The 27,496-nt window shown below is 43.9% G+C and overlaps 1 protein-coding gene across 1 annotated transcript in view; it reads right to left on the minus strand.

The window, feature by feature from the left end:
• LOC138505078 (mucin-5B-like) overlaps window positions 1-27,496 on the minus strand; it is a 2,064,041-nt gene that overhangs the window by 424,256 nt on the left and 1,612,289 nt on the right. Inside the window, exon 32 of the mRNA XM_069625397.1 lies at window positions 429-469. Coding sequence (XP_069481498.1) covers window positions 429-469 — 41 coding nt within the window. The remainder of the gene's footprint in view (window positions 1-428; window positions 470-27,496) is intronic.

Consider the following 27,496-nt stretch of genomic DNA (forward strand, 5'->3'; position numbering starts at 1 on the left):
ATATTGAGGTATGTCTGCTGTGCAGAGGCACAGGCCTAAAGCCAGAGCAAATAGGTGCACATCACCCACCCTCTATAAGCAGAAGGTGTAAATGGGTCAAAAGCCTAGAAAAATGTATATTTTCGCTCTCACATTACACTGAAAAATGCTGTGGAGTTGCAAGAGCTTGCTGCGTATGTTCCTTTCACTAATGGGTGGTAAACAAATGGTGAGAGTGGATCTTATTAAGGGCTTAGTGCTGGTATAGGAGCGATGGGGTGTCACAGCAGTGTATGATGTCCTAAGGTGCAACACATCTATTTGCAAAACAAAACACATATTTATATGTAATACAATTAGGTTTTTAGGGGCAGAGCTCATTCCTAGCAGCAGGAATGTACAGCCTGTTGGAAGGGAATAATAAACATATACAATGATGCAGCTCTTACCTGGTATTCAATGCCTTCCACAACACAGACTGGCTTTGGATCTATTGATGGGGGAAAACAGAATTAAAAAAGGCAACTGACAAAACAAAAGTAAACATTAAAACCAAAGGATGAACAAATCACTTGCACAGGAGGACTGCACAATTAAGATCTCTGATATTTTGCATATAGCTAAAGTGTTTTTATCAAAGTCGCAAAGCTGATAAAATACTTTATGTAATCTTACTCTTCTTTCATCTCACTCTACTTTACTATTTCATCACCCTGTGAAAAAAGACCGATTTTCAAAGTTGAACCTTGTGGACTCCAAGCAGGTGCCCCCTGTAGCAGCATTAACCAGATGAGCCATGTTAAAAGAATGATAAGGTGCAGATTTAAAATCAAGTGTACCATACAAATGCAGCCTTGCACTCCAGGCTCCATGTTTAGGGATGGTAGAAATACTAGATGTTTCAAATATTGTTAAAATATTCATCTCCTAATAGTTACTCTGTCTCAGGGAAAGTGTCCTCATTACAAGTTTGACAGGAATTCAACCGTAAATCACCAAAATACCACCAACATCGTGTATTCTTACCGTCACTTGGACTCAATGGGGATTTTTAGCAGATTTACTGCTGGTGGAATTAGCACACAGTAAACCTGCCATTTTTCAGCGATAAACTGGAGCTTTTTCTTCAAACTCAGAATTTGACGGTGCATTAAAAACTGCAGTAATTCCGTTACTGCACAAAAGGTGTCAGTAATTGAATTACCTACGCTATTTACTGCACCATCTAACTCGTAATGAGTCCCAGTGCCTATACTGAAAAACAAGAATCATTAACCATGGTTAAAGGAATAGTACGCTCAAAAATGATATTGTCCCGAACGTTCAGGCATGTGGTTTTAAGCAAACTGATTGATCGTAAAAACATTTCCTATGCACCTTACCTTAGTCTTCCACACTTCTACACAAGCGAAATCAACGAGCGGGTGCGGCCATCTTGTGCTAATCTTATCTGTGGATCGATAGCCCTAAGTTCAAGTGCCCTCGCAGCACTAAATCATATCACCCGCCCCTGAAGCTGACATAACTATTCCTAGCAATACTCTCCACCTATTTTCATGATGTTAGTGGGGAGCGTAGCCAAACGTGCCCAGTCAACACCTATGTCTTAACGTCAGTTGACGCAGAACCTGGAATATCAACACACACACATCCTCTCACAGCACAGTGCGTCCCAAATCGGAATAGAAAACACTATTTTTAAAGGAAACATCAATACTCTGCAATTTACAATGTGCTTTTATTTCACAAAAAAGCTTGGAGAACATCCAGTGATTTCAATTTACCACCAATTATTGAAAGTCCTTGGGTTATAGTATCAACACTTTATCATGAGTCACACAGTGTTCCTTTGAGGACAAGATGCGCATTCAATGCAACTTGAATCGCAAGGCTTCGGCTTCAGCTTCTTGCTAGATCACCGTAAATGATGACAGGTTGCTCCTTGTCGCTGATACTGACAAAGGGCTGTTAAGGATTTAAATCATAGCGACACACACCTTGGTCGTGGCCTAGTATGCAGCGCGCAACTGAAATGCTTATCTTTTTATATTGATTCAATATTGAGATGGTACACCAGTCATATCACACACCCTTTTCAAATACCTTGGATCACAACGGACCATAAACCAGGCTAGTTGGTAAAATACAATATTTATTTATTTATTTTAAAATTCAAAAGAAATCATACACTTTTAATATGGGGCAGCAATCACCAATGGGGTGATAATTACAATGAGAATGTGAGCAATGCACTGGGTTTAATCTTCTAGTGAAACAGCACAGCGGAATAGGAGCACTTTTTGGTTTAGGAAAGATAGCACTCAAGTCAGAATTCCCCCCTGCAATGTTCCCTCAACCCACAAATAATCAATTCTAAGTGGATAAACAGAAGCAGCAGGTAATCAGGAATGAGAAATAGGAAACAGAATCCAAATCTGACCTTCCCTCCCTAAATAACAGAGAAAAACTGATTTTAAATCCCTTGCCAAGTTATGAAATGACACTCGGAAATGGACAAATAAATAATGAATGTGGGTTAAAAACCTTGAAGCAAATATATCTCCTCACTAAATCAACAATGCAAAGACACTAATAATCACAAACAATGGTTTACCAAAAGCATACAGTTTGAAAATGATTGGCAAGTTTAAAACAGATTGCAGCAAAATGACACGTGTGAAAGTTGCATTTTTTCCATTCCTGCCTAAAATTAACCAAACAGTTTTTAATAAAAAAAACGGGTGAAATACACTGATTCGGAGTGGGGTTGGGGTGTAGAGGTATATCTCAGGTACAATATGGAAGTGAAAGTAAGTCTCTAGCTGGTAAATTGAGAGAGATATGGAAGGTAGAGTAAGGTTCGTTTGTAGGGAAATAGTGCAGTGAAAAGAGGAACTGGCTTTAAAATTGAAAGGCAAATCTCACTTAAACTAGATTTAATGGCTAAGAAAAGAGGAACGCCACCCGTGAATATGGAAAGTTACGCTGCAGTTGTAACCCTTCATGCAATGTACCCCTTTTCTTAAAGGAAAATTGATTTATTTAAACACAATATCGCTGATGACTTAGGATCTATGCAAGGCAGAAATGAAGAGAAACGTGGCGCTAACACTAGAAATCAATGGCAAGGTTGCACTGATAATTCTGACAGTTTTACAAGTTAGCCGGGTAAGGATGGGATGACTTAGAGAGGGGGATAACGACAATTGCAGGACAAGTAGACTATGGATTGCTATGGGGTAGGGAGGATACTTACAGTCCACTTTAGTTTGGGATTTTGGACCGTCAACGGTTCTGGTCACTACACGGCAGGGCGCATGGCAAGCAACTGGGCAGTTCTGGTCACCGGATGGCAATTCTGGTCACAGGATACTAAAGATCAAGTTGGATGGCAGGATGACAGGATGCATGCAGTTAGTGGGATCAGGATGCTTCCCAAAAACACCACAGCTTCCCCCTTTGGTTATTTGAGAATTGTAGTGGGATTTCAGAATTGAGGCCTTGCTGGAGGAGGGTCGGCAATGCTTCGGTTTTACAGTGAGCCCTGCAGTAGGGTCAGCAATGTTTTGGCCCTGTAGTTGGGATCTGGAATCTGGATAGATGGAACAGGACGCCGGAGCAGGAAAATCAGGAAGAGTGTCTGTGTGTCTAGAGTCTTGTCAGGGACTCTTCTTTATAATGCCTAGTGACATCATCAAAGTATATGACTGGGGCAGGCTTAACTAAACACAACTCTAACAACAGGATAGGACAAGGTGAGAGTCTCTGTCTTACTCTCAGCTGGTTGTATTTCAGGAAAATTATGTCAGATTCATGAGGTGAGTTTTATAATGTCCAAAAACCTCCCATAGTTACTTTAACTAAAATCCGATTTTGCCACAAACATACATTTATACAATTGCAATCTCTTAGCAAATTATATACACAGGTTACATATTTGGTGCAGCACGTTGCAGTCCAATCCTCCTGTCCGTGAGACCTTGTTTCGCCCTTCTACCAGTTTTTCGCGATTTTCAATGGGAATTATAGAACTCAAAATGCTATATCCCACAAGGCATATCGGTCCCGGGTGATCGTACCCACATCAGCGTAATGGAAATCCATCCGTTTAGGCGTATCTGCCACTGCTGGCTGAAAAATCGTTCTGTTGGAATCTGGAAACTATGGCATTCGCAGAATGGCAAAATATAGCTGTGTAGAAAACATAATAAAAATATATTTTAGTAGCCGTTCTTTATTAAAAATGTATCAATTTACCCTGTAATTCTGTACCGTGGGAGACCTAATAACAAACACAAATCACAAACAATGGAAAAACAGAGCTGCGGACACTCAAAGTGTGAAAAAAACCCATAAAAGTTTATCATGCCATGTTCTTTCTAGCAAGGTGCGCCCGCTACCTTTTTTCAAAATGTAAGGGAGCTGGCAAAATCAAATTTCGACAAGCAATCCAAGTCCCATTGGAAAATGTGCTGCACCCGGCTCATTCAATAATACAACGTTGATAGCACACACTGATATGCCATGGGACTAAGTGGTTTAGATATCACTAGCCTGCATACAGGTTGTGTTTGCGGGTCGTCAATTAATAATCGTCACAATATGTTCCAACTAACAACCTATAACAATGTAAGCAAGCAATATCGGTCAGAAAATGAAACGTTTACTCGTTTGTCTATAAACTCCTCTTTAAAGTGAATAGTTCAACTTACATAATATTTGGTACATGGTATTTCCATTCTTTTGCCGTAATGAAGAGTGTCCACTCAGAACAACGATTTTCATAGAATGAAAATAAATGTTCCAATGTCCATTTTTAAAATAGTGGAACTTATCATTTTTGCGGGTATTCAACACCTTCCGCCCTTCAAGCCATAGCGAATCCTCCCTTTCGTCCAAGGCCGAATAACAATTGAAGCTTCGTTAGAACTTGTATGCCTGGTCGGTTTAGTTTTTTTGTGAAGGAAAGCCATAAATCTAAAATATACTGTATAAGCCGCGTCTGTGTGAACTACCCACAAGCAACATCAAACGAAGTGACCTTCACTCCATGGGAGCGATAAGCCTGGCCGACCAACGTGGAATTCGAAATATGTTCGAAAAATAAACAAATTGTTTGCTGGCATTCACCAGTTACACTGAAGGTCAGTAAAACAGATAATACAAGCCCACCAGCTCAGACCCCGCAGGTCCTTTCATGCTGATATCCATCTGACCCTCCCGTGGCCAGATCAGTCAAGGACTCACATCACAACTCTTATCCCATGAAGTAATATATTCTCCCAAAAAGCATCACACGTCTACCTATATCCTGAGGACCCAAGCAGGGTAGATGATCGGACAGGTCCAGTTGAGGGGGAAAGGGGACAAGAGCAGGGCAAAAAAGTTGACAAAGAGGATACATTTGAAAAGACAATTTAGGCCATCAACGCCAGAGCCATGCACTGCATGTATGGATGTGGTTTGGATCTAGCAGAGGGATTTACAGGCACCTAGCAACCACAGACATATATGTTATCGTTCGAGGACCAGTAATATAAATGAATAAACTGGATTAAATCTGCATAATTTAAACCATTTTTGATACTTTTTATAGCATTGAAATTCAGGTTTAATATCATTCCATTGTTGGTGTCAATGTACAAACATTGGGGAACATATCCCAAAAGTTATAGTGAGCACATTAAGAACACTGCTGCAAATCATTCATACCGGGAAGTCAAAACAAGTTCAGCTTTAGGTGGACAGGGCTCGTTTGCAATGTTTTGTGGCATTGTATGTGTCTTAGAAACAAAATCAGGATCCATTCCATGAGTATGCATGGCCAACATAGTCAAAGTGAGATCTTTCACAAAATCGAATTCCATTTCCTGGTATATTGACTTTGCCATTTTTTGCTTTGTTTTGCAAAGTTCAAGGTATAACGAAGCATCCCAAAGTTTCCGGCAGTTCTTGATTGTTCTCTACATAGGTTCTCGTTATGCGCTAATACAGCTAGCAATGTTCTGTCTTGCATACCGTCTATGCCGAAATGCAACCTTTTGGGCCTGTACTTTAGGCACATATTGTGGAACACCTCAAATCTCCGGTTGTGACAGAATTCTGTGAGTCTCTTTAGGTCTATTGAAAGAGTTTTGTCATACACAATCTTCTCAAGAGCTTTGTGCGGAGGTGAACATGGACCAACCACTTCTTCTTGCGTTCCTGCTTCTCCGATAACGGTCTGTCTGCACATTCGTGAACATTTTGGTTTTCTGTCCATGAGTGAACGTTGGAACAGTGGTACATCATTGAGCGCCATTTTTCAAGTAGAATTTACACAGACCCATCACATTTTTGGAGCTCCACCGAAGATGGTTGCTGAAAGACTGAGACCACTGTAAAATATTTTCTGAACCCTTTCTTTTACCAGCAGATGTGATTTTTTTACTCACTGATTTGGCAACGTACCATGCATCAAATTGATGATGAATGCTTGGAAACTGCTCTCGCATGGCCTTGGCTATTGAAACATGTCTGTCAGTGGCTATGAGGTCTATTTGCATGCCCCTCGATTGAAGAAGTTCGAGGGATTTTATGAAACCATGTTTCTCCAATGGCGACTGAGGATTTACATTGAGACACGTGCACAATCTCTGAACTCACCATTTTCTTTGTTTCCATGTCTTGAAAGTGGTATGTGCAATACTTTGCTGAAAATCCGAGGCTGTCACACTGTCCGTCGCCAGCTAGCCAGAACCGTTTGCCAGGGAATGTGCTTTCAATTGACATCTGTTCAATTTTCCAGGCTTGACTAATAGCGTGGAATAAGAATTCCCTTTGATATTTGTAGTACTGGGTTTTAGCAAGGAATTGAACTCCCACAAATTGACAAAAACTGGACATCTTACTGAAAGTCGAACCACTGAAAAGTAAAGTTGCAGATTTCCAGCTGGCACTTTGCCCAGCATCGGTTGGGCATACCATGAACATGTATGATGGAGGCTGACACTGCTGGCTTAGATTTTCAGCATAGTGCCTTGTAATATATGAGACACATGCACCAATGTCTGCCCGCATATTTTCCTTCTCAATGTATGGACACATTTCAGCATCAGTATAATGTCTACTAGGCATCTGTCGGAATAAAATGTATTTTTGCTCCTTTATTAGCCAATCGTCCTGCATGAATGTGCTTTATGACTCAACTGTGGTGGAGAAATCGCCCAAACTGGGCACAATGAGGTTGAGATCTTTGGCAAGTTCATGGGTCAGTTGCGTTGAAGCTTTAGTCTCTGTTAATTCAGCTTGTGTTATTTGCATACGAATTGGAGAAACCGTCAAATTTCGAATGTTTATTGAGTGGACATTTTTTTGCGGGTGTAGATTGTGTCAAGTGGTCTGTGAGGAATTCCAATGCATCTTCATTATATTCACTTTCATCTTGTCGAGTTCTCACATTGTAGCAATGGTTCAAGAACACTTTGCTGGATTTGCCGGTCACATTCAATTCCGTTTCAGGCCATTGGGCATAAGCATCACGAGTCTGCTTATTGACTCGACCACGCTGCACTTCAAATAGCAGTTGCTCCATGGTGAAATCTGTTTGGCAAGCAACATCTTTGGTTTCATTTGTTGTCTGTGGCTTTATACTTCTTTTCCTTCTGGGCCTCTAGGATATGTGTTGTAAAAACATGTTCAATGTATATCATGCATACAGCAGATAGCACTTTAAATACAAAAACTTGTTATGAAGAAAACACCAGCCCAACACACTTCTAGAAGACAAAATTGTTTTTTAGTTACCCGCACCAGCAAGCTGACCCACCACCTCTGATCCTTGTGCCTCCACTTCTAATTCCACACCTTGTGTACATTCCTTGAATAGAATATTCATTAAAAAAAAACAAAAGTCAATCGTATTGGAAATTAAACTCTTTCTTCGCACACACCGCTTACATACATAGCCTCGCAAACAGTGCATATCATTTAGTCAAAATGTACATTTCAAATTTCTGATTGATGGCAAGCGTACTTCATCGGAGATCACTGTGCAAAACATATTGATTCTCATGTTGCACTCAAACATTTTGCAATGTATTCTGAATTAGGGAGGAAGTGTAACGTTAGAACTGAAATCTGAAAAGTTTGAAACACTGCAGGTTTATATGATTGTCACTGTATGTAGGATTTACTTTCTTTCATTCAAGGGAACTGTAAGTATGCATACTTCATACTCTGGACTGCCTGCAAAGGACAATGTAATTGTAGTCAAAGTTCCCTCTGTAACACAGTACTGGTTTTAGTACGGATGAAAACAGCAAAACGGAACAGAGACAATTGTACATATAAAGATAAACCCATAAAGGCCACCTCGCGTAAACGACCAACAGGATACATAAATGATTTCATATTATTTGAAATTCCAAGCATAATACATTCTCGTAATTGAAAAATTAAATAAAATTACCTGATAGGCACTTGAAGTTGTTGATGACTCCGGAAAAGAAATGGATGCAGAATCTTGCTCCTTCATTTTCAGTGCACTGTCATAAAGTGGTAAAAGAGAAAATTAGATTTGCATTAGATATACGGGCAGATCCAACTGTCGAGAATATGAACTTCTGCAAGTATGTGGGGCTCACCATTGGTATACTGGTCGTGTCGGTGGTTTCGTCACTTGCGAGGGTCTGTGATTCCGTCTGTATGCTTTCCTAAAAAAATTGACATGTCAAGCTACCGATTACGAAAACATTATGCTTCTTGTGAAGGGCACTATGGCATTGTTTTCCATGGTCATAATTACTTCATTTGAGGCTCCATAAACCAGGGACAGATGTATAGTAAAATGTGGTATAGTTAAAATGTAATACAATCTGGTAAATATGCAAACTTTAGTAAGACACATTTACACCGAAAGCATCAATCCGTTCATGAAGTTACCTTTTCAGTACCCCAGCGCCTACAGCTAATTCATCACCCGGGACTCACCTGAGGCAGCATGTGCATTTGCTGGGATTGCAGTTGGGATTGCATTTGGAAGCAATTTATGAAACATTCTGGGTTGACGCTTTTTTGTGTACTTCGATTGGTCATACATATCCACGGTAAAGTGCAGGCGGCAGATGCGGAATCGATCAGTCCTCAAGTCACCCAAGACAGCCTGGGCTCTACTTTCAATCTCATCAACTGCAAAACCACAATATCGAACCCATCTTCTTATTAAATCAATATCCTTCGGGAATGTATGCAGGATTGCGCCCTGACTTTTGACATGGCTCCTAGAACGGCAACCCAAAACCATACAAGCGGGTATTCTTGAAAAAAACTATAAGATCTGTATAAAAAAGTATAAATAATTAAAGTACTGTATGCATGAGATTGATGAAATTATATCACAGTTTTCTATGCAATGTTTGTTTTGGTCAAAGAAGCAAAACCTGTGTAGCGTAGTCGAGTATACACTGGGATAACTTTCATACAGAATTGATTGATATAACGCAAATCATAACGTGTTACTCGTCCGTTAAATATACTTTCATGCATCAAAAGGAAACATGCTTATAGACATGGTCCGAGAAAGATGCGATTCTATTACAATTAGATTCAGCAAGCATGGAAGTTAGTAGCAGGAGAACAGGTAGCACAATCAAGAGTTGACTTCGAGTGCTCAGAGATGTTCTGCGGATAAATATCAAGGGGTTTATAAAGGATTTAAAAAGCGGGTGTGTATGTGAACGTGTGACATGTTTCTGGCGGGGTCTGCTTCAGGCGAGCCTGGAGACACTGGGTCTGGGGAGGCCATGTGAACAATGGCCCCTGTGCGTAAGATACCTTTGAAGTGTATATGGTTTTTGGCACCTTGACCATTCCCACCCGGCCAGCCCCTTGGGAGCGCACTGCCACATGTGCGAACTGCCATTGATAGTGGAGGGGGGACTGATGGGCAAGAGGCATGCCGAAAAGGGCAGGAACACTGCTGAAGGGAGACACACTTATGTGGATTACAGGGGCACAGTCTGCTTCAGGGGAGCCTGGAGACACTGGGTCTGGGGAGATCCTGTGAGCAATGGCCCCTGTGCAGAAGATACCTTTGAAGTGTGCATGGTGTTTGGCACCTGGCCGTTCCCACCCGGCCAGCCCCTTTGGGAGCGCACGGCTACATGTGCGAACTGCCATTGATAGTGGAGGGGGGATAGATGAGCAAGAAGCGTGCAGAAAAGGCCCGGAACACTGCTGAAGGGAGACACACTTATGTGGATTGCAGGGGCGTTGTCTGCTTCAGGGGATCCGGGAGACACTGGGTTTAGGGAGGCCATGTGAACAATGGCCCCTCTGCGGAAGATACCTTTGAAGTGAACATGGTGTTCGGCACCTTGACCATTCCCACCCGGCCAGCCCCCTTGGCAGTGCACGGCCCACGTGCAAATTGCTATCGATAGCAGAGGGGGGATCGATTGTTGCAGATGAGGTGAGTGTAAATGGGCACCAACCCATTCTTTCATGTCCCTCATAGACAAGTGAGCGTGTCATTGATTCACTGAAAAATGTAAACAACTATTCATAAAAGTTCTTTTGTATTTAATTTTGTTGCTGATGTTGATGGCACAAATATACTACACATTGTATACTTCAGGTTGCAGCGCAGTGTGGGAAAATCACCTGTACTGTCCGCTGTCACTGGGGAATTTGGCGCGAATGGCTCCAACGACACAGGCAGGTATTACTCTTCGAACGCGGAATCCAAGCCTCCCATAAAGCCACTATGTAAATGAACGGTAGCCACCAGCCTGTACCACCTGTGGAAGAGACACACATAATGGGCCTCATTACGAGTCAGGCATTAAGGGGTTAACGGCGCCGTAAACGGCGCCGACCCTTAACGCCTGATTCCAAGGTCCCTTTGCGCCATGGTGAGTTTAACACCTGCTTTTTGCAGGCGTTAAAATCCATGGCACTAAGGGACCATGGTGCTAATTACGCCACTGTAATTTACAGTGGCGTAATTAGCGCCTTCCCCACTCCCATTATGCCCTATGGGGCAAAAATGGGAATGGGGAAGGGTAAATGGGAAATGGGGATTTACCGCCCCACTCACCTTGGAATGGGGCGGTAAATCCGCCATCCACCATGGTGTAAACATAGTTTACACCATGGTGGTAAGGGTACGACCCAGGCGGTAACTTACCGCCTGGGTCGTAATGAGGCCCAATGTATTTAATGAACCTGATAAGTGTACAAACCGTGCTTGAAAAGAACCCTGTATCCTATGGCATAGTTGCCTGTACAAATGTTACTTCATGGATCAATCAACTTGGGCTTTGAAGTGTAGAAACATTACAAAAGTGAACACTGATGCAATCCATAATGTTTGGGGCACAGAGAAATATTCGGCCTCATAAGTTTGCCGGTCCAGGAACTACGGTACCAGTAAGCATGCCGGTACCGTAGTTCGCAGATGGCAAACTACGAGTTCTGCTCGTGGGTTCCATTGTGGCCGCTAGGACTGGCCTGGCGGCCATAACGGCATCCGTGAGCAGAGCATGTCGGATGCACCGTCAATAACGGTGCCAATGCATCCAGCTTCCCCATTCCCATTGAGCACTATGGGGCTGAAATGGAAATGGGGAAGATTTTTTTCTGGCGCCCAGGAATGGGCAAATACCAGGTTCAGCAAGGCCACAATGACCCAGTAATTGCCCATTAATGGGACCCGGGAAAAAAAAATACCGGCGGCGGCCTTGCCTGTATTACAGGCACGGCTACTGACATCCTTGTAATGAGGCCCATTGTTTCTTAGTTGAACGTGAAAGACACATAACATGAAAGACACATAACATGAACACTCTGATTTCAATTAAAAGCGAGAAATGTATTCACGTGGCAGACTACATTCATTTGGCAGTGATAGATCAAAGTTACGACAATATTGGAGACAAACAAGAAATGTTAGTGGCCTCAGTGGTCAAAGTGACATCACATCTATAGTACACTTACTCATTACTTGGATTGCAAGGGCGAACTGTTGCGCGAAGTTCGTACAATAGCACCATCATAATCCTCAACACGGACCTTGTGAGGCAGGCTGCCCTGAAATCATACAGCTCAGTAACGCATAACAGCGTTGTCTCTTCTTCGGATATGTAGGCCAGGCAACCAGAGTTTTCTCTGCAGCAGCATTTCTCCTCCTCAGTTGGCATGACCTTGCACCGATTGCAGGTACACCAGGTGGAAACGTCTTCCATGCGACTAGGCTCTGGCTCAGGATCCAGTGATTTGTCCTCCCAACCGTCGTCCGACGCCCCATCGTTTCTGCATCTTTCTCTATCAACTAATTTTGTCTCGGAATACTCCAGCTCGTACTGGTAGGGCTGTAATGTTGCCATTATACAACAAATCAATAGTAATGCTAGTACAAGTCTCTGTTTGCAGGGGCTCCGAGCAACGAAGATAGCTGAACACAGCAGAAACGAGTCAAAGGCTATACAACAAATAAAAACAATGAAACAATTGAAAAAGCAACTCTCATGTTGTCTGATGAGAAACGGTCTGTTTATACTTATTGAGGAAAGGGGCGTCCATGGAGACACGTCATTAGCTGGCGCACAGAGAACATTGACACAAGACGTGCATTTGTGTTGTGAAATGGGCCTTGCGCCTCTAGTGATGTCAGCTTCAGGGCCGGGTGATATGATTTAGTGCCTCAGGGGCACTTGAACTTTGTGTGATCAATCCACGGATAAGATTAGCACAAGATGGCTGCGCCCGCTCGTTGATTTTGCATGTGTAAAAGTGTGGAAAACTAAGGTAAGGTGCATAGGAAATGTTTTTACGATCGATCACAGTTTGCTTAAAACCACATGCCCGAACGATCGTGACAGTAACATTTTTGAGCTTACTGTTCCTTTAAGAGGCCATTTTAAATCTGGATATATAAAGCATTCGCTCTCTTGAAGAGCTAAGGCATCCATTAACAACATTTATTCCTCAGTGAAAGATTTTCAGTGGGATAGTGCTATGCACAAGTCAGATGCTTGCTCATTCTTCTAATGCAAAGTGGATTTTGATACATTCAACCAGGAGGCCTTGATTAACATTACATCTGTCCAGGTAGGGTTGTCAGGTCAGTTTGTGGGGTTGTTAGTGTAAGTTACTCTCTGAAATGACACATGTACTGCCTGCCCAATGCTGTCTTTCCCGCAAGCTAATGGGATATTTATTCTAAAGTGACTAAAGTGTTCTGTGCACAACTTAAAAAGTACCAGCGTAGAGACCAATTGGGTGCACAGACCAAGATTGCCATATGATTCGGAGCTCTGGATACTCCCTTCTGACCCTAATATCTTAGAAAAACCTGAAACTAAGAATGAAAGAGAAAAAAGTGCTTCTGTTACTTGGGAGAAGCAGTGTGGAGGTCGGCAGTTTACACAGGGCTGGTGTGAGAGGCGGTCAGCGGAACGAGCTGGCAGGGGGATGAAAGAGGCAGAGCGGAGGCCGGTCGAGATGGGCAGAGGGAGCCAGCGGCATGCTGCAAGGCCCTTGGCCATAGTGTTTGTAGTGCTGGGCCCAAGGTGCTGGGGATCAACCTTTGCCATTTGAGGACTGAGGCATGGTGTAACGCGGGCCACAGTGTGCTTTCCTTCCACGGCAAGGGTCATCTGCGTACGGAACGACGCTGGTGGAGAGTGGAACCCGCCCCTGATAGCGAGCAGGCCGGAGGCTGGGGATGAGCAGGGAGAGGTTGGATGAGCAGCGGAGGAGCAGTGATAAGGAGATGAGTCGGGCGGCGGGGTTCATGAGCAGACAAGGCCCAGGTGGCTGCTGAGATAGGGTGTCACTAACGGGAGTCACCCCAAGGAAAGCAACATTGACCTCTGCCCACATGAGGAGTGCAGGCGAGAGGGAATGGAACAGAGCTCTGTACTGCTCAGAGAGTGGAGTGCAATCTGGCCGGAGTAGAAGGACCAGTGCGCATCTGGGGGATCAAGAAAACATGGATTTCTGAGTGGCTGTGGAGAGGCCGCAGGGGTCTTGGCGCAATTTATTTTGGGATTGCAACTGTGAAGGGCAAGTGCCCCATCAATCCTTTCGCACAAATGGTGTCAATGCAACCTTTTTGGGAGAAATCGGGCCTCGTTACAGAACCGGCGGTAACCCTGCCAGTGCTACTGGGAGGTTGCTGCTGGACCCGTAATATATCACTGGCGCCTGACCTCCCGGTACCAGTGGTGCCATTATGAGTCCAGCGGCCAGGCGGTCAGGCACCGGTATATTTCTTTATCCCCATTCCGATGGGACTCTGTGGGAGTGGGGACACAAGAGCACCAGCACCGTTAGGAACGGTGCTGGTGCTCCCGTGAAGAGGCTACCTACTGTGGCTGCTGCACCCGGCATGGTCAGACCTGTCAGGCACAGCAGCCCCTGTACTTGTAGTTTGCCGGTCCGGAAACAAGGGTGCCGGTGAGCTTACCAGCAGACTTGTTTATGAATCGGCAAACTTAGAATGAGGCCCAAAGACTGTATGCATCAGGAGCCCTAACACAAAGATGCAGAAAGGGAGTGGACTGAGGGAGCAACGAATGGTGACATATGGGACATACTCATGATACCAAAGCTCTCGGATCATATATACAGGCGTCAGTAGCAAAGTTGAGAGGTAAATTGGAGAAGATTGAGGAGAAAATGGAGGGCTTGGAGAACAACCAGTTAACAGCAGATGTCTTGGAAATTAAGATGGCCATTAGGCTGACAGACCTAGAAATAAGAGGGGTTGATTTGGAACTAAAGATGGACGATCTCAAAAACAGGGAGCGATGCAGTGACCTGAGGGTCTTCGGTCTGAAGAAAGCAGAGTAGGAATTCCTCTGAGGGAGTGGAGAGGAAAGTTGAGGACATTATAAGCATCCTCTTTTGGGATGACGCTGGTAAGGAGAACACTTTGGAAAAAAGTGCCTGGAATTCGCAAATTTTCAGAAAACTAATACACCCTTTACTGGTCCATTCAAGGGCTGTGAATGTGCATAATGGATTTGCATTAAAGAGGGAATTTTCTGTGGAGTGTGGGGGAAAGGTTGTGAAGTACAATGTGCCTAGGGTGGGGGGGACATCTGGAGTGTGTTGAGTACTGACATCTCAGTTCGGGGGGAGGAAGAGGGGAAGACAAGGGGATGAGGAGAGGTGGGAGACAACTATGGTGGCCCTTGTCAGGCGGGTGTCTCGTTGGGGGAAGGGTACAGGCTTTCCTTTTGCTTATATTCTTTTGCTTATATCACTGCTGTGGGTTACATTGTAGCTGATTGGCTACAGAACATTGGGTTGATATCTCCCTCCATCGGTAATGCCAAAATTAATTGGCTAGCTTATGCCGATGATATAGTATATAGTAGTGTTGGACTACTCACAAGTGGGGCTGCAGCGCCTGCTAAGTGCTTTAGAATCTTATGCCAGGATTAATAAATTAAGAATAAATCCCTCAAAATCTAAGATTCTTGTATTCAGGAGGCCTAATAAAATAGTGAGGAATTTGAGTTGTAAGTTAGACCACTCTCAGGTAGAGGTTGTCTCTGAATTAACCTATTTGGGAGCAGAATTAAGATCCTTCCCATCTAGGTTTAATCTGATGGCTTCTATGGATTTAAAATTGATCAAGTTGGGAGCCCAGATGAAAAAAATCGATTCCAAGTTTGGCAGATTTACCATCATTCCCCTCATAAGATTTTATATCGGGAAGGTAGTTCCCATTATTCTATATGGCATGGACTACAATTCTCTAGCCGTTGACATAGACTGGGATGTTATCGAATCAAAGATTTGGAAACGTACTTTGGGACTCCCTGATTGTGTTCCGATCGTCTCCCTACGATATGAGTTTGGCCTGTCTTCACTCAGATCATGGCTAGCCTGGAAGTGGCTTACTCTTTATAGGTCAATTCTTGATCCCCCTAAGAATTCACTTTTCAAAGATTCTGATGTAGAGCGGGTACATGGCAATAATGTTTTTCTATGTAGGTTAGAATCAACATGTTTGGAATTATTGTCCCGTTGTGATTCTGATGCGGAGTCCCTCCTACAGAACCCTTTAAAAGTGATGAAAAAATCGAAACTGGCTGATTGGATTCAAACGATTGAGGAGATGCGGGGAACTAAAAGATCAGCTTCCCTCACACTCTTAGATAAGCGTTTATCGTTCCTTCTGGCTTATCTTAAGAAGTCCCCTTGCTTTTGGTTTAGATCTGCTTTTTTGAGATTTCGTTTAAACCTACTCCCTACCCTGGAACTACTTGCTATAGGGGATAAAGAAGGGGGTACTGCTCCAATTTGCGACAGATGCTTAACTATGGAAGTTCAGACCACTAAACATTTACTTTCTAAGTGCCCCGGGACTTGGAGTGTCAGGGCCAGTTCTTTTGGCAGATTTGTTCATAATGAGTCTCATTTAAATTCTGATGATTTCTGGGCGAGGTTATCATTGGGCAATGAGATGGCTTTATCAATTGAAGTGGGTAGAGTTTTAAAGGAATGGAAGCTAGTAATAACTTGAATTCTCTTTTGTAAAAAGTTTTGGTTGTTAGATTGTCTTTCATCTTGTCTTTTTATCTTTATTTTTTTATTTTTTTATTATGAGATATGTGTACCTAAAAACTGTAAAGGTTTGTTCTTATTGTTTATGTAATATTTTGTTTGTGAAATGTGTTAAAAGTCAAATTGTGGCTAATGCACTTTAAATTAAATTAAAAAAAAAAAAACATTGTAGCGTGGGATCTTGGGGTGGGGAGTTGTGGGAGGTGGATAACATAAATAAGCTTTGATGGATATGTGGAGGCTTCAGTTCCGGGAGGAGAGCGACTTCTACTTTTCCTCTACACTGCATGGTACTTACTCTAGAATAGATTATATCTTTATGTAAGTGGACCAGGAGTATGGGGTGCTTGTGTGTGCTATGCAGGAAGTGGGCTGGACGGATCCTAAAATGGTGTGGTTGGACCTGGATTTAAGAGAGGCAGGGTGCAGAGATAAGGGGATAAGTGGGTATGCCTTCGGCAGAATTTGGAATGTCACTTCTGGGTAATCGGTGAAGGAAGCTTGTGGGAGAGGCAGCTATATGAGAGATATGGGATTGGATAATAAAGAAATAAGGGACGGTGCTGACAAAAGGGGCCTCAGAGCTTTGAGGGTGGCCTGTGAAGTGTTTAAACTCCCAGACAAAGAGATTGTTGTTGACAAGGGAGTTTGAGTGAAATAATTTTGACATTTCTGCAAGAAACAAGGTTACGACAGGGGAAGGAGCATACGATGCCTAGTAAAGTTATAGGGCTTGACCTCTGGGCATCCGGGACTTGCAAGAAAGGTGGCGGGGAATATTGCTGTGAAGGACGATGCACATTGATATTGGAAATGTCGTGAGGAAACATGAGGGGAGATTGTTGATTGTCACAGTGGGGACTGAGAATCACACTAAGCTCAATTTACAGACCAAATCGGGAATGTTATGGGTATGCTGATATGGCGATTCGGGAGATCTTGGGCATGGCCGAAGGTGTGCTGTTAGTGGGTGGGGGGGTTTAATTTGGTGGCGGATGGCTCTCGGGACAAGAGGTCCGTAGATGATGAGGTAGGAAGTGCAAAGCAAAGGTCTGTGGATGAAAGATAGCAGTGGCGCTTGTCTCCAGAGGTTGTGGGATAAGCATGCGTCTCATCTAGATAGTGATGCCATTAACCAACCCTACTAAAAATCTCACCCCTCTGCATACACCTCTCATACTCAAACCAAACACAACCATTCCTCCAAGCACAACAGACTGCACGCACTTCACTACACTGCAACAACAAAACAAACCATACATTGGGCCTCATTATAACTCTGGTGGTAGCCGTGCCGGTAAAATTGGCAGGCTGCCGCCATCAGAAAAAGTTACTCCCCATTTGAGCCCCATAGGACTCAATGGGAATGGGGAAGACGGTAGCACCAGCACCATTCATAATGGTGCCAGTGCTACCGGCAAAGTCTGCGAGCGGGTGCCTTTCCGCCTGCCAGGTCAGATCTGGCAGGGAAAGGGCATCCGGCCCACACACATGTACTATGCCCGTCCGGTAACAACAGTGCCGGTAAACCCACAGGGTTTTAATGAGGCCCATTGTCTCGCATAACAGCACATGACGGCAACCACATGAAAAGCACACATAAACTCAGCGAACAGTGTTAACCGAACTGGTGCTGTCAACAGCACAGCACAGCTCTCTTTCTCTTATCCTGCTCAGCCCTAATAACCTACCACACCCTCTTTCTCTTTCAGATCCGCCAGAGCGCCAGAGGATCACTCCGGTGGTGATAGCGCGTGGTATAAATATAATTTAACATAACATAAATAAGCTTTGATGGATATGTGGAGACACCAGTACCGGGAGGAGAGTGACTTCTACTTTTCCTCTACACTTACTCTAGAATAGATTATATCTTTATGTAAGTGGACCAGGAGTATGGGGCGTTTGGGTGTGCTATGCAGGAAGTGGGCTGGACGGATCCTAAAATGGTGTGGTTGGACCTAGATTTAAGAGAGGCAGGGTGCAGAGATAAGGGCTCGAGGCGCAATTATTTGTTTAAGGATTCCGGCTTCTTCAAGGAGCTCCATGGATATATTGAGCACTACTTCAAAGAAAGTGATATGGGGACAGGGGGGGGTGAAGCCTACCACAGTGCCGGGGGGGTTGAAGTTCACCACAGTGTGAGAGGGGGCTAAAGCGACCTTGTGAGGACTGTTGATAAAGGAGGGGGCTAGGAGGAAGAGCAAGAGTTTCCTAGTTGAGCGGAATGTGCGAAAAAGAGCAGGATGGATTGGAGGTGAAGAGATGTTGAGGGGAGGGTGAATGGAATGTATGGATGGAAACAATAGAGGTGAAGACGCCGGAACTGAGGAACTAAGAGTTGGGAGTTTTACAAGAAGGGGGATAAGGTGGGTGCACTGTTGGCAAGAAAACTCAGGGTGCAAAGGTTGGAGAGAAGTGTTGAAAATATAAGAAATTAGAAGGGTATCTTTGTGGATTCCCCAAACGATAAGGGTTTTTTTTGCAGAATACTACCGGGCATTGTATAGGGAGGACGGGGTGGCCACCGAGAAGAGAAGCAAGCCCATTTAGAAGCAACGGACCTCCCAAGGTAGACGTGGCAAAAAAGGGAATGATGGATGGGGAGATTACGAGGATGGAGGTAGAGGAGGGAACAAAGGGGATGCAATCTGGAAAGGCACCAGGAGAGGATGGGTTCACTGTTGCGTTTAAGAAGCATTACGCAGAGTCCTTAGTATCAGATCTGGCTAAGTTAGTTAATACCATAATGGATGAAGGGGACATGTCATGGTTGTTTTCCGCGATCACAGGAATACACAAAGAGGGAAAGGACCCTGTAGAGTGCGGGGCATATTGGCCAATTTTGTTATTGAACGTGGATGCTAGGTTAATTGCGAACTGTTAGCAGCCAGGATCAACCCGGTTCTTTGACATTGATTTATTTATTTGTTTGTATAGCGCTAAAAGCCCGCAGGCATCAGAGCGCTGATAAAGAGACAAGACAACAGATAGTGGAAAAACAGGACAGAGTGTGAATGACCGATTTCCTCATGATCGAACGGGCCCGTTACCCGGAGTTAGTTGAAAAGTACTGTTTTCAATTTCTTCCAAAAAAGAATGTAGTTGGATTCGAGCTTCAGTGAGGTGGGAAGTTCGTTCCATTTTTTTATGCTTAGTGTCGGGAAAGCCTTGCCAAGTCCGTGTTGCTTTTCTGTTATGGTGGTTTGCAATTGGCCTGTGTTGGAGGATCTGAGCCACCTTGGTGGCTCATACCACTTAAATTGTTTATTGAGGTAGGCCGGTGCTTTGCCGTATAAGCAACGATGAACCATGGTGAGAGACTTAAAAGTAATTCTTTCTTTCATAGCCAACCAATGGAGGGCCTTCCTTTCTCCAGTGATATGTTCCCGCCAGGTTCTTCCTGTGATGGTCCTGATGGCGTTATTTTGGATTGTTTGACATTTCTTCACACATTTGCTATTTGCTCCTAAGAGTAGGGAATTTCCATAATCTAGTCTAGATAGTATAGTGGCTCTAGCGATGGCCGTGCTGTTTTTTTGGTCTAGCAATGGTCTGATTTTTTTCAGTGGCATTTGGTGGTATTGGCAATTTCTCTTTAGGTAGGCTGTGTGTGCTTCAGCACCTAAGGAGGCTTGAAGATATACTCCTAGTGTCTTCACTTTTTCTGATATCGGAATTTGGGTGTTTTTAATAGAGAATGTAGAGTAGAGTGGGCTCAATTTCTTTCTGGCCTGTGTAGAGCCGAAAATCATAAGCTCGGTCTTGGAGCCATTTAGACACATCAATTTTCTTTCATCCAACATTCTATGGTGTTGTATAGGGATGAGAGTTTGTCATTGTCCTTATTGTAATCCCCGCTAAGTTCGAGGACTAGCTGGGTATCATCGGCAAAGTTCGTAAAGAAAATACCCATTTGGGATAACATGGTGCAAAGGCAGTGAATGTAAAGGATGAAAAGAAGAGGGGAGAAACTGGCCCCTTGTGGGACACCACAATCCACCGGTTTGGTGTTTGATGTTTTATTTCCCCAGACAATCCTGGATTGCCTGTTTTGAAGGAATGAGGCTATCCAATCGGTTGCCCCTGGTGAGCAATTTCATGATTTTTCCAGGGCCTCTCCGAGTTGTGTGATCCAGCAAATCGAAAGCTGCCGAGAGGTCCAATAATATTAACAGGCCTGATTTGCCTTTATCTATTATTGCCAGCATTTCAGTCTGGAGGTCTAACAGAGCAGACTTGGTACTATGGCTGGATCTAAATCCGGACTGCTGTGGGTGTGATAAGTTGTTTTCGTCCACATAGCTTTGGAATTGTTCTGTAGCTACTTTATCCAGAATTATCAGCAGAAAATTGCAGTTAGTTATGGGTCTGAGATTGGCTGGGTCTTGTTGATTGAGGTCCGGTTTCTTTGGTAGGGGAGTGACCGTGACTGTTTTAATGATGTTGGGTACAGTTTGGTCCCTAAAAGAAGCATTTACCATTCTTCTGAGGAAAGGGACAAAAATATCTGGATTGTCCAGAATGAATTTTGGAAATAGAACATTTTCCAAACACGAGGTGCATCTCATATTGGAGAGTGTTTTCTTCATTTCATCTAGTGCGATGGACCTGGATTGAAATTTGTGATTTTCTGGTTCAATCTTATTTTCTACAAAGTGGGTGTCAATTGAGGTATTTGTGGTCTGGCAGTTTATGATGGTTTCTCTGGCTTTAACAATTTTATTATGAAATGCGGTTTGACCATTCTCGCAATCTATTTCGGTGGGTTGGAAGGGTGGAGTCAGAGTCGTGGGTTTTTCTCTATGGATTTGAGTATTTGGAGGAGCTTTCCAGTGGAGTTTGCCGCGGTACTAATTATGTCGTTATAGTAATTTTTCTTCAGATCTATAAGTTTAGATTTGTAGATGCGGTCTGCATTTTTCCAATTCGTTTTGTTTATTTCTCTGGGTTCTTTTAGCCATTTCCTCTCAAGAATCCTTTTATCTTTCTTGAGCTCAATCTCTTCAGCGTTGAACCATTTTTGGTGATTAGAATTGGTTCTGACTTTCTTGTTTTTTAGGGGGCGTGGAGATCTAATAATTTTATCATGCCATGATTGTATGTTGATATTATGTGTTCACAAGAGTCATCATCTTTTGTGGTGTCCATGATTTTCTGCATTTCTGCTGAAAGCATGCTGCTCGTAATTTTTTTCAGGTTACGGTCGAAAACTGATTTCGGTATATTAGATTGTTTTACCTTTTTAAAGTTCAGAGTCAGGGAAATTTCAATTTTGAAATGATCTGACCAAATGCATGGATAAGTTCCAAGCATGGTTACTTTGGAGCTGTTTGTGACAATCCAGTCCAGCTGGTTCCCTGTGATAGCCGTGGGGCCTTTGTTAATGATGGTAAAATTACTATTTTGTAGGTTCACTTCTAGGATTATGGCTTGTTGGTCGTGTTGGTTTCCTCTCCATCTGTTTATGTCACCCATCAATATAGTTTCTGTGTTGGTGGATTTAAGGTTATTTAAGATGGTCACAATTTCATCATTAAACTCCGATGTTAAGGATGGAGGTCTGTATATAGTTATAATATTTATACAGTTGTTTTGAGTGGGGGTCAGTTTGAGATGAATGATCTCACATCCTGAGCATTGAATCGGGGTGGCAAAGAGTGTAAGGGAGTTTTTTGCGATTATCGCCACTCCTCCGCCCTTTCCAGATTCTCTGTTTTTAAGGTATATGTTATAGTTAGGTGGATTTGCAGTGTCTATAGTAGGTCCAACAGGTTCTTGTAACCATGTTTCTGTTAGGCATAAGATGTCTAGTTTCTCGTCTATAATGTAGTCGTGGATTTCTTGTGCATGTTTTGTCATTGACCTGGTATTTAATAATGCGATTTTAAGATTAGCATTGTCAGCCACTATCTCTTGTGCTGCTTCGATGTGAATGCCTATGTTCGAGATCCGGCAGCGATTCCTGCCGTGTGAGGCCGTGGACAGGCGTAGACCGGCTTCGTCGTGGAAGCGCCGGCGCTGAAGCACCTGACGTTTCCTTTAAGCGACGTTTGAGGATTATGGGAATGGTAGTTCCCTGGTGTCAGGGCTTGTGTCTGCGTCGGCAGAGAAGCCTGAAGGTACGCGATGTACTTGGTTCCTAAAGTTGGTAAGCAGAAACAAAGAGCGGATCAGCAAAAGCAAAAAGCCTAGATAGATTCTGATCAGGTGGGATTCATAAAGGGGATCCAGGAGGGCAAACACAGTGCAGAAAAACAGATTCTTACAGTTGACTCTAAGAGTAGGAAGGGGATCTGTGTTACTCTGTAGAAAAGGCATTCCCTCGGGTGGGTTGGGCTTTCCTCTTCACAGTATTGAGGCCTGTAGGGTTTGGACTTTATGAGAGTGATTGAGACCCTGTATGAAGAGCTGGTAGCGCGGGTGGTGGTGAACGGAAACTGGCTGCAGCGGTTTTGCTAGAAAGGAGGACCAGAAAGGTGTGCCCTCTGTCACCATTGTTGTTTGTATTGGCTTTGGAGCCTCTTGAGAGGAGAATCAGAGCAAACTCTCATATTAAGGGAATCCAGGCAGGGAAGGGAATCGTGAATTTAAATTAGGGCTGCTTGCAGATAATATGCTACTGCACTTGGAAGAACCCCACGAGTCGTGCCAGAAGTGCTGAAGGAAATTTAGATCTGCGGTAGCTTGTCATGAGGTCAGGATAAATAAGACAAAGGATATCCTATACCCTCTAGTGAGAGGTGGGGTGATGAAGTGGGGGATCTGGAACTACTCTCGGTGGGCATTTGTAGGAAAGCATTCAGGCATCAACGGGTCCATATAAAGAGAGAGATGGGCAACTTGCATGAGATTAATTTTCCTCCTCTGTTGAAGAGAATATATGAAGATTTGTTGGCCTGGTCGAAACTCACGATGTCCTGAATGGTGAGGGCGAATACTCTTAAAATGAATGCCCTCCCCAGGGTTTTATTCCTGTTTCAAATGTTGCAGATTACACTGCCTGAGGGTATGCTCAGTGAAAGCAAGGGTAGGATCCTCCGCTTTCTGTGGCAGTGGAAGAAGCCGAGAATTGGACACCAGACACTGATACAAGAGGAGGGACGGACGGACAGACGGATGTGGCAAGCTACTTTAGGGTGGTGAAACGGAGAGCATTAATACTGCATGTGAGGGGAGAAAAGGAAAATCAATGGGTATATCTGGAAAATCTGCTTTTGGCACTGACCACAGAGGGAGAGTTGTGGTTACCAGGTCAGAGGCTTCTGCGGAGGGTGAGGAGCCATCCAGTTCTGGAGTGTCTCTGGTCCATATAGAAGAAGGGGGGTGGGTGAGGGGAATCTCAACATGGCAGTCAAACCTGAATCACATATTGGCCCCTCCGATTAGGGATGATGTAGTTGAACTCTTCATTATCAGTCTTTGTTCAAAGTAGGGCTGGCTCACGAGAGCGGGACAATTGTGAAAAAAGGGGGAATTCAAGACCATCCAACAGCTTGAAGAGGACATGGGGGCGAGAGGTTGTCTGTATGTTCATATCTTCGGCTTAAAGAGGTAATGATGGCATTGAAGTGGAAGGGACATCTGCAAAGGGCCCTAACCCCAATTGAGAAGATCTTGACACCTGTACAAGATCAAATGGGCTCACATCACAGTTGTATAAGGAGATAGCGAAGGCAGGGCTGGACGAGGTGTGAAGGTTGAGGGGAGTAGATATATGCATATGTAGAAATGCATATAAAACCTTGATAGCTTGCCAATACCAACTACAAGGGGTCAAGCTTCTACATAGATGGAAATATGATCCGATGCGACCGTCAAAGATGTATTCCATGGCCAACCATCTGTTGGAGAGGGTGCAAAAATCCAGCCTCGTTTTGGCATTGTGGTGGGACTGTGTGAAGGTGCAGGCTTTCTGGAAGAAGGTGTTGGGGTGGATCGGGTGCATTGAGAGGGTGGACAAGGAACTAGATCCAATGTTAGTTCTCTTTGAGCTGGAAGGGGTAGGGGAGGATAGGAGATGAGTACCACATTTGTCGCACTTCCTATTGTTGGCAGCAAGAGTTTGTCTGGTGTTGCAGTGGGAGACATCGTACTTGCTGACTGAAGGTGGGCAGGGAAAGGGAAAGACATTTACCGGACCTGCTACAATATGGCACTGGGAATATGGAGTTGATGGAGAAGTATTCGGGCCAATGTCCCTGATCAGCTAAAAGGTGATGAGATTCCATTGAAAGAGGGTGATGTGGTGGGGAGCAGGACATTCCAAGGCAAGGTATTGGTGGTGGGGGGAATGAAAAGGGAGGGGTGAGAAAAACAATGATTGTTGGTGGAGGGACTTGGGTGGAGAATGGCATAGAGAATCATGTGCGTGTACTATGGAGTTGTCCTTTCCCTTCTGTGAATTGAAAGATGTTATACAAGAAAATAACCAGCGTATAGTTTTCAGTGAGCTGTAGCATCTGAGCATGTCACTTAACTACAGCCCACTTCATCCCCTTATGTGCTCCCTGGCCACCTGGGCAGTACTTTTTTGCAGCTAATATTCAAATGTGATTTTTTTAGGGAGAAGAGAAAACTGGCTGCTGAGAAAGTCCTATCAGCTGTTAGCTATGGTGCAGGCTTCTGTATCTGGGTTGTTGTTTTCCAAAATTCTTAGAGATGGGGCCCCAAATTGCAGAGGTTGAAGGAGTAAACGGGGCATATGTTATACCTCTGTTTGCTGCTGTTGAAGGCTCACAGGTCAAGAGCTAGATGGTGTGTGTGTTTTCCTCCATTGCTGTTTTGCACTTCAGAAGATGCCACTGGTTGCTATCCCAATCTGGATCTTGCCAGTTTTCATCCTCATTACGGGACTGATGCAGGGTGGAGCATGGAAAGAGAAGCAAGTCCCAATATAAATGTACCCTGACGAGTGAACAGACCAAATGGCCAAGCGGTGTGGCATGAATGGGTAACAGAGGAATTATAGGAGGGAGCTGTGAACCCAGCCTGGCTCCATGCTGATCCCGCTGAAAGGATTGAGGGGAAATGTGGGTGAGATACTGCCACTGAAGTGACTTTGGTTTCATATCCATGTACAACTGCCTCCACGTCTTCTGTCCCTGATGCTACTGAAGAAACCGAAGTGAGTGGATTTCTTGGACAATGCAGACCTCTTCAAGCAGCTCTCAAAAGGGCCCTAACTTCTGTTGCAATAGAAGAATTAAGGCTCCCAAGTAATGACCAATAGCTCTTGCGTCCCCTTGAAAGCCTAGAATAAACCTAGAAAATATTGATGGCATTATTAGATTATCAGACAAGATGCTGTAGTGCAGGAATTAACCAAAGACTTGTCCAGAACGGTCCTGCCATTGAATGTGATGGGGGCTGCTCTGGACAGGTTGAGGGTAGATATGAAAACATTGAAGAGCTGCATGATCACAGGTGACGCTAGTGTAGAAAACCGAGTGAGGATTCAAGAAAGCAAACAATACCAGGAGACAATGATTCAAAGAAGCAGGGCAGAAGCATGGTAATGAGCCTAAGATGAAAGACATTTTATTTCTTTTTTTCTTTGTGTTTAATTGTATTTACAATTTTTACAAAATCTGTCCATATCTTCAGGCATAATTCCTTTTTCCCTTTGTAGTCGTTGTGCGGTTTTCTATTTGTTTTTTCTCAAGAGTTGATTTCCTCCAACTTCAGACTTTCCAGTAGTTTTGCTGTGGCTACCGTCAGGGTTGTTGAATCGCCACACATTAGCTTATTCCACCAAGTTTCTTCATTTGCGGTCAAGTGCAAGAGTCTGTGTGCTTTGAGGTATGTTATTCGAAGGTTTTCCGTTCCTGAACAGTGAAGGAGTAGATGACGTAATGTTTCAGTTTCCAAATTCTTACAGTAACGACAATTTTTGTTGGTCGACTGCTTTCTACGGAAGAGGATTTCATTGGTTTTCAGTATGTTTAACCGTGCTCTTAGAAAGGTTGTTCTCAGTCGTTTATCTGGAAACTTTTTAAAATAATTTCTTACTTCATCTATTTTTTGGGTGTTCGTTGTGTGATGTGTGGAGACTGTGAGGTCTTACGCTTTGTCTAAGGTCTCGATCCAATCTTGTATTTTAAGTTTTTTCTTTATTTTTCCCGGGATCCGTTCTATGTCCCATTCTGAGCATCCAATTTTATCAGCTTGTTCCAGTAGTCTGATGTACCAAGTTGTTATCATTGTATTTTTTTCACTCTTCATCTCTTGGAGAATGATGTCCAAAATTTTTGGTCGAGGTTGCCTTATGATTTTACCTAAAAATAATAGGCTATTTCTCGAGACCACAGATTCCAGTGATTGCAGACTCAATTTGCGTCGAATGATTGCTATGGGTGTGGAGTTCGGCAGTCGTAGCACTCTGCGGCAAAATGTGACTTCCAATTTAGCCCACAACGTCTTCGGCAAATATGGCATAGCCTCCGCTCCATAGGTCAGAGTTGGAGTGACCTTTGCTCTATAGAAGTTTATTAGCGGTAGGATTGAAAATTTCCCAAATTTCCTATCCAAAGACAATGGGCCTCATTACACGGACGGCGGTAAGGGTTAACGGTCACCGTTAATGGCAACGGTGACCGTTAACCCTTACCGCCGTACTACGAGGTCCCTTTGCGGGTTGGAGGATTTAACGCCTGCTTCTTGCAGGCGTTAAAATCCAACCCGCTAAGGGACCTCGGAGCTAATTACGGCACAGCAAAATTGCGCCCTATGGGGCAGAAATGGGAATGGGGAAGGGCAATGGCGGAAAGGGGATTTACCGCCCCTCCAACATTGGAATGGGGCGGTAAATCCCCTTTCCGCCAAGGCGGTGCCGGTATTTACCGGCATGAGCCATGGCGCTAATAGCGCCATGGCTCACCGCCTTCCGTGTAATGAGGCCCAATGCCTGAGCTGCTAATGTTTTAGTCTTCGAAAAAAGATGCTCTTGCATCGTCTT

The sequence above is a fragment of the Ambystoma mexicanum genome, chromosome 11 (assembly GCF_040938575.1).
Source record: "Ambystoma mexicanum isolate Mex_15411 chromosome 11, UKY_AmexF1_1, whole genome shotgun sequence".
In the NCBI taxonomy this organism is placed as follows: Eukaryota; Metazoa; Chordata; class Amphibia; order Caudata; family Ambystomatidae; genus Ambystoma; species Ambystoma mexicanum.